General features: G+C 40.5%; 1 protein-coding gene across 1 annotated transcript in view; it reads left to right on the forward strand.

Moving 5' to 3' along the window:
• The window catches only part of CFH (complement factor H), a 1,233,551-nt gene extending 1,232,639 nt beyond the window's left edge, over positions 1-912 (forward strand). The window contains exon 21 of the mRNA XM_063428115.1: positions 704-912. Coding sequence (XP_063284185.1) covers positions 704-912 — 209 coding nt within the window. The remainder of the gene's footprint in view (positions 1-703) is intronic.
• The last annotated feature ends 7,761 nt before the right edge of the window (positions 913-8,673 follow it).

Raw genomic sequence — 8,673 nt, forward strand, 5'->3', positions numbered from 1 at the left:
AATAGCTTCCCATTTGGAAAAAAAAAACGTTACCTACGTTTTGCTGCTTTATATATAACCTTGTTGAACAACATATGAGGTTGACTATACAGTGAATGATGATCTCCACACATGTGAAAGAAGTAACATGTATAATCACTGACTAGTTTCTGGTTAATATAGTCCCCATTGAACATCACTACATAATTTGTTTTAGCTTTATAAATGTTACAATAATAATAATAATAATAAAGTTAAAAGTTTATAATGGTTGTTTTACATATTAGGGAGGGGTAGGAGGAATTATGGCTTCAGAGATTGATGATTTTTTTTGTGGCAGTAATAGGTCCATCTGTTGTCATTATTCTAACCCAGAAATAAATACTCATGAAGTGATGAATTGTCCGAATACACCCCAGACCAATAACATAGAAGTTATGTTAAATTCTAACACTATAGGTGTTCGCTAAATTAGCTGTCAGAGTGAACATGCTGTTGGGCAGGTGAAGAAAGGTCTCTGTTTTTCTTAGTGAATCATCAATTCTCAATTCAAGCAAGGTGTGCTAACAGGTAGAGTCGAAAACATGATTACAGATGACTCTCTAGAATACATTCATTTCCTTCTTAATTGCGGTTTATTTGTCTCCAAATTTGCTCTAAATTAATGTTTATCTTATCTGTTATGTATATCTGTTTTATCATTTTTATTGTTTTTCTATTTTAGAAATAGGAGAGCCCTGCGGCCCAGCCCCTGTTGTACAATATGGAGACTATTTAGGACCGAAACAAAATTATTATAAATCAGGATATACTATGCAGTATAAGTGTCCAAATTTTTATAAAACTGAAGGAGAAACATCGGTTAGATGTGAGAATGGAGTATGGGGAGACCCACCAGTCTGTCTAGGTAAGTGTGATTTGACTTCTAGTTGATTGTCATCATTGCTAAGCAGCAAATTAAATTCTCATTCATTTCATATTTTATAAAGTAGTTATAATATTCCTAAGTCTTTAACCCCTTAAGGACCAAACTTCTGGAATAAAAGGGAATCATGACGTGTCAGACACGTCATGTGTCCTTAAGGGGTTAAACGTTTTAAAGGACAATGACTGAACTGCAATGAAAAAGGGCAACATTTGATAACTGTATTGTTTTGAACAGTGATGTATTTAGGATTTGTGCTGCCCTAGGCAACGGGGCTCGGGCACCCCCCCCCTAATTTAAATTGTCCCCACCCCTTCCTGTCAAGGCCGCACTTTGACTGACAAACGCTCACTCTCTGACAGACGCACACACTCTTTGACCGACACACACTCTCATATACACTGACAAACAATGACATGCACACACACTCACTGATTTGACACACTGATAGACAGACACACACTATTACTCAGACACACACTATTACTCAGACACACACTGACAGACACACTCACTGACCGACACACTCTCACTGACAGATGCACTTACTGACAGACACACGTACTCACTGACCAACACACACACATTCACTGACAGACACACACACTTACATTCACTCACAGACACACATCCACTCACATTCACAGACACACACACACATTGACTTAGACACACACATTCAGTTAGACACACACACTCACAAATTATTATTTTTAAACTTTTATTTTAAATCCACCCAGCTTCCCTGGGAGAGCTGGAGTGGATTACTTACCTTTCCAGTGGGTCTGCTGGTCGGGCAGGCAGGGGGCGGACAGGCAGAGTAGGCGGCGAGGGAACTTTAATCTTCCTACTCAGCTCCCTCGTGCGCCGCTTAGTGATGCCGGGAGCCGGAGTGACGTCATATTCCGTCTCCCGGCTTTATTAAGCAGCGCGGAGGGAGCTGAGCAGGGAGAGCTCAGGTGAGTATGCTCCTCAAAAGTGGCCAGCTGCTGAGCCCCCTAGGATACGAGGCAAACAAGGGATCTGCCTGGGTGTTTGGTGCGGCTTTTTTTGCCGCCCCATGCAAAGTGCCGCCCAAGGCAGATGCCTTGTTTGCCTCGTGTAAGACACGTCCCTGGTTTTGAAATGTCTAAGAATCTACAGCACTGGAAGTATATGTATACAGGATAGAAGTGGGAAAAAGCAAAACAATATAATCATGGGAGCATTCAGAAAGGGGGAAAAAGGCTTAATGTTTAACCCTTTTGCAGAAAGCATTGTATTCCCTCTTATATCCAAGTTATACTTAATGTTAGTTAATGGTGCTGAGCTGGGAGTAAGGTGGTTATTAAAGGGACACTCTAAACACTAGAACCACTTAATCTCATTGCCTGGAGTACCCTGGCGCCATCTCTCCATTCAGTCTTAAACGATTTTTGAGGAGTGTAACGATAACTAAGGATCTACCCACAGCCCAACCCCCACTGGAGATATGACTAAGGTAAAGATTACACACTTTCTTACTCATACCAATTCATACCAACAATGAGAAGCAGAGCTAGGTTGAAAGCAGTTAGTTAACATTTTCAGCCAACACATCCACACCTTGCTTTCCCATTAGTCCAAGCAGCATAGAGGGGATGGCCTGCATGGTATTCTCATTTAGCGTTAGACCATTAGAAATGGTTTAACACTGAACAGTAGGATGGCTCCAGGGTATTCAAATACCAAAACTACTTCAACTAAATAAACCGGTTACAGTGCCTATAGTGAAATAAGGAAGTGCAGAAACAAAGTAAATCTTGCTCTCCCCTAGAGTGGTGGTACTCTTCTACAATTACAATCTTTACCAGTAGCACAAGACCCACAGTAGAGGTGTTCCACTCTATTAAAAAGGTAGAACAGACTGAGGAAAGTGTTATAACAACTCTTGGATCTTTATTTATTACAAGAACACACACATGAAATAATTAAAAACAATAGTGCTTGTGTGCAACAGATTTGTGTTGGTTCCTATACTAACGGTATTAACTTTGAAGGGTTATAGTAGCACTAGTAAATAAAGGTCAGAGCATTTTTATATTACTTTCTTAACTGTGCTCTACCTCTTTAAGAGAGTGGAACACATGTATTGTGTGTACAGTGCCTCTAGTGTTTCTTTAATTTTATACCATTCTACATCATTCCATTCACTGAGAATTCAAAACCTCAAAACTAACAGAAAACCACAGTCTGCAATACTTGCAGAATAAAAACATTTTGCAAAGATAACACCACTAAATGGTGCACAATCCATACATTTAGAAGGCTTGCCATGGTTAAACCAATTCATTCTCTCAGGTATTTTAAGCATATATTGGTGTATGGGCTGCCATCAGAAATTTTGGGGCCCCTGACAAAGCACAAAGTCTGGGGCCCCCCCGCCCGCTCCCTCCCGGGCCCGCCCACGCCCTACCTAGTCCGCTGACAATGATGCAGGACTGAATGTGGTGTGTATAGTGGAAGTGAATTAGAATGTGTGTAATGGATGTAGTGTTTGTGTGTATTAGATACTGTTTGTGCAGTGAATGCAGAGTGTGTGTTTGTGTAGCGGATGCAGTGTGTATAGTGAACGCAGAGTGTGTTTGAGTAGTGGATGTAGTGTGTGTACAGTGATTTAGTGTGTGTTTGTGTAGTGGATGTAGTGTTTGTATGTACTAGATGAAATGTGTTTAGTGGATGCAGTGTCTGTAGTGTGTGTATTAGGCGCAGTGTCTGTGTATAGTGAATGCAGAGTGTTTCAATTTGTGGTGGATGTAGTGTGTGTACTGTGAATACAGGATGTTTGTGTAGTGGATGCTGTGTTTACAGTTAATGCAGAGTGTGTGTCGGTATAGTGAATCCAGAGTGTGTGCATAGTTTAGTGAATGCAGAGTGTGTGTTAGTGTGTAATGAATGCAGAGTGTGTGTTAGTGTGTAATGAATGCAGAGTGTGTGTTAGTGTGTAATGAATGCAGAGTGTGTGTTAGTGTGTAATGAATGCAGAGTGTGTGTTAGTGTGTAATGAATGCAGAGTGTGTGTTAGTGTGTAATGAATGCAGAGTGTGTGTTAGTGTGTAGTGAATGCAGAGTGTGTGTTAGTGTGTAATGAATGTAGTGTGTGTGTTAGTGCAGTGAATGCAGAGTGTGTGTAAATGTGTATTGAATGCAGAGTGTGTGTAAATGTGTATTGAATGCAGAGAGTGTGTTAATGTGTAGCGGATGCAAAGTGTGTGTTAGTGTGTAGCGGATGCAGAGTGTGTGTTAGTGTGTAGCGGATGCAGAGTGTTAATGTGTAGTGAATGCAGAGAGTGTTTGAGTAGTGGATGTAGTGTGTGTACAGTGATGTAGTGTGTGTTTGTGTAGTGGATGTAGTGTTTGTATGCACTAGATGAAATGTGTTTAGCGGATGCAGTGTCTGTAGTGGATGTAGTGTGTGTATTAGACGCAATGTCTGTGTATAGTGAATGCAGACTTTCAATTTGTGGTGGATGTAGTGTGTGTACTGTGAATACAGGATGTTTGTGTAGTGGATGCTGTGTGTACAGTTAATGCAGAGTGTATGTTAGTGTAGTGAATGCAGAGTGTGTGTGTCAGTATAGTGAATCCAGAGTGTGTGCATAGTTTAGTGAATGCAGAGTGTGTGTTAGTGTGTAATAAATGCAGAGTGTGTGTTAGTGTGTAATAAATGCAGAGTGTGTGTTAGGGTGTAGTGAATGCAGAGTGTGTCAGTGTAATGAATGTAGTGTGTGTGTAAATTTGTAGTGAATGCAGGGTGTGTGTTAATGTGTAGTGAATGCAGAGTGTATTATATTAGTGTATTTGTGTATGCAGTGTGTGTTGTGTCAGTGTATGCAGTGTGTGTTTTGTCAGTGTATGCAGTGTGTGTTGTGTCAGTTTGTGTGTTGTGTCAGTGTATGCAGTGTGTGTTGTGTTAGTGTATGCAGTGTGTGTTGTGTCAGTGTATGCAGTGTGTGTTGTGTCAGTGTGTGTGCTGTGTCAGTGTATGCAGAGTGTGTGTTGTGTCAGTGTATGCAGTGTGTGTTGTGTCAGTGTATGCAGTGTGTGTTGTGTCAGTGTATGCAGTGTGTGTTTTGTCAGTGCATGCAGTGTGTGTTGTGTTAGTGTATGCAGTGTGTGTTGTGTCAGTGTATGCAGTGTGTGTTTTGTCAGTGTATGCAGTGTGTGTTGTGTCAGTGTATGCAGTGTGTTGTGTCAGTGTATGCAGTGTGTGTTGTGTCAGTGTATGCAGTGTGTGTTGTGTCAGTGTATGCAGTGTGTGTTGTGTCAGTGTATGCAGTGTGTGTTGTGTCAGTGTGTGTGTTGTGTCAGTGTATGCAGAGTGTGTGTTGTGTCAGTGTATGCAGTGTGTGTTGTGTTAGTGTATGCAGTGTGTGTTGTGTTAGTGTATGCAGTGTGTGTTTTGTCAGTGTATGCAGTGTGTGTTTTGTCAGTGTATGCAGTGTGTGTTGTGTCAGTGTAAGCAGTGTGTGTTGTGTCAGTGTATGCAGTGCTTGCTGTGTTAGTGTATGCAGTGCTTGCTGTGTTAGTGTATGCAGAGTGTGTGTTAGTGTATGCAGTGGGTGTTGTGTTAGTGTATGCAGTGTGTGTTGTGTCAGTGTAGGCAGTGTGTGTTGTGTTGGTGTATGTAGTGTGTGTGTTGTGTCAGTGTATGTAGTGTTTGTGTGTAAATGTGCAATCTGGGGGGGGAGGGGAAGGGGGAGGGGGAGGAAGGGGCATCTTCACATTTAAAAAAAAATAATTTAATTTAAATGTTATTCCCCCCTCCCTGCTTACCTGGTCCAGGGAGGGGGAGATTCCATCCCTGGTGGTCCGGTGCCCCCCCCCCGGCTCCCTGTTACCACAGAGGGGGCCCAGCACACTGCCTGTTCTCCTCTCTTCTCTCTTCTAATAACTCTCGCGAGACCCGCGGAGCGTTGCCATGGCAACCGGGTCTCGCGAGAGTTATTAGAAGAGAGAAGAGAGGAGAACAGGCAGTGTGCTGGGCCCCCTCTGTGGTAACAGGGAGCCGGGGGCCCGCGGCTGCACACATAGATAGCGATATTCGCTATCTATGTGTGCAGAAAGGGAAAGTGCCAGAGCAGTCCGGGCCCCCCAGAGCCGCCGGGCCCGTGACAACCGTCATGGTTGTCACCCCCTGATGGCGGCCCTGTGTGTATATATATCAAATAAACTTCAGGAAAAATTCAGCATATCACTCCCTGACCAATAATGCTACTGTACTAATCCAGATATCGTACCCTGTCACTTTAAACCACCAATGATCATCATCCCCTATCACTTTAAACCACCAATGATCAATCTCTGTTATGTAGTGCAAGTATATACAACTATACACACTTCCATCCTGTACAAAGTAATTATATGTTCTGATACAAACAATGAGGATACAAATGGTTAAAATAAGGATACAAGATGTCCACTCTTATAGGCGTTACACAATTCCTGTTGAGGCAAGACTGCCAATATAAAAACTCCATACGATCCATGCATTCATTCTTTTAAATAAAGCTATATCCACACAATTAAAATATGCATTCTCAGATGATCTTTATATTCTCCTACAATATGATAGTGCTAGTATCTGAGGGAAACTTCCCATTCAGTTGCTAAACCTAATGGATATATGATCTCGAGAGGAAAAATCCAGTACATTTCTCTTCTGCACAAAAGCCAGGTGAGATCTCCCCTATATATACCCTGGTATTAAAAGGCTGAAATATCCAAGTATAAGAATAAGTTTCAATAAAATATTTACCAACTGTGGTTTTCCTATTGCTGTTGTCTTACCGACATATTGAACATGACTAAAGTTGCAAGTAATCAAACGCACAACAAACCTTGTTTCACAGTTTATGTATGAATTGATATCATATATTTACCCTGTTACATTGGAAGAAATCTCAAGCTGAAGTTACAACATTTCCATGGGTGTTTACTAGATGTAAAATTCCCCTTATATAAGAACCAATGTTCTTTCAGACATCATATCCTCTCATTTTATGTTAGCTGGGAGACGTCACGTTTGCCAATGTGGGATGATTTAGAATGGGATAATATTGATAGAGATAGAAGTGGGGATATTAATCCAGTTTCCAAAGTTCAGCCTAAAGTGAGATCTTTATAAAGAGATATAGTTGAATTAGTAGTAAGGTTGAATATAAATATGGTGTCCATTCTAATTTGTTTATGGAAGAATGCAAAGCCCTAAAAATGTAGTAGTCATCAGAAAAGCAGACAAATCTAGGGCAATCCTTAATTCAATAGATTACTATATGGAAACTATGCAACCGCTGGAGGATAAGGAGGCACATCTGATGCTCAACAAACATACCTTCAATAGTTTCCATTTTAAACTTTTGGCTAATTTGGGTATTGCTGTGAAAGGGAGTGCATTAGATAAATGTTAGATAATGCTGGCTCCTAACTTGGTGCTGCAGTCACCTGTTAAAATATTTATTTACCAAGGTCCATAAAAAAGTGAGACCATTAGTTGGCACGCAGACCCCTTGTTTCAGGCATTGGAACCCTGAATAAGAATGTTTCAGATTTAATGGATTTTTATCTCCAGCCTTGTTGTCAGAAAGACACTTAACATTTACTTAATTTACCAACAAATACCTAAAACAGTATGTAGAACTGGTGCTCGTTACTGTGAAAAGTTGAGTATTAAATAAACAAAATATGTAATCAGTGTACCATTAAGCTGCTTCATACTTATGTAATTCACACCCAATAGTGATACACAAGCACTTTAAGAATTGTATCTTTACAATATACATATAAAACAAAAAACAGCACAAATCAAACTGTATAGCTTAACACTACAAATACATAATCACTAAAGTAAACTTTGTGAAGTCGTACTCACACTTGGAAGAGCGTTTTGTACTAGCTCTCTGTCAAATGCTCCATGTATGAAAATAGGTGGTACCACTTTAAGAGCACAGGAAATATTTAACTTCATATATTCCTCACATATTTAAAAGGAAGCACAAAACAGAAGCACTTTCTAGTGCAGATTATCCTTTACAACTTATTGTTATACAGCAATGCTCTGAAAATTACACTAACTTTTAATAGGAGCACAATAAAAAAGCTGCCTCAAGTGTTAATACAGCATGTCTCAGTTAGTGTGATACTGTCTTCTCCACAGGATTCCCATTAACATTCATGAAGGGCTTCATTTCGACAGGATTTATGTATTTCTGAAAAGTTATGTCCAGAAATTATAGACATGTGAACTTAAAGGACCACTATAGGCACCCAGACCACTTCAGCTCAATGAAGTGGTCTGGGTGCCAGTTCCATCTAGGGATAACCCTGCAGCTGTAAACCCCCCCTCCCCCTGAGGCAATTTCTCCCCTCCCCCTGTGATTTTCACAGTGAGTAGACGCTGCTGTCCATAGACTGATTGAATGCCGCGCATGTGCATTTGGCAGATGACGTCGGAAGAGGGAGGAGAGTCCCCAGCGCCGAGGGAGCCCGGCTCTGGAGAAAGGTAAGAATATTTTTTTTTTTTTTTTTGACAGCACATTTTTATATTAATATCAGAGTAGTAACAGTTATGTCAAAACAGGAGATATAATTTTAAACTATAGAGTAAGATAATTCAAGCTTAGTCTCACGTAAGATTAATTATTAACTATTAACGTTTACACCATTATGCATTAACGTCGCCTTGGATCCTTAACATAGGATAATTAATAATAAGATTAGCAGAGTATAGTAAGTAATATACATGCCACAAC

Source organism: Pelobates fuscus, chromosome 7 (genome assembly GCF_036172605.1).
Source record: "Pelobates fuscus isolate aPelFus1 chromosome 7, aPelFus1.pri, whole genome shotgun sequence".
NCBI lineage: Eukaryota > Metazoa > Chordata > Amphibia > Anura > Pelobatidae > Pelobates > Pelobates fuscus.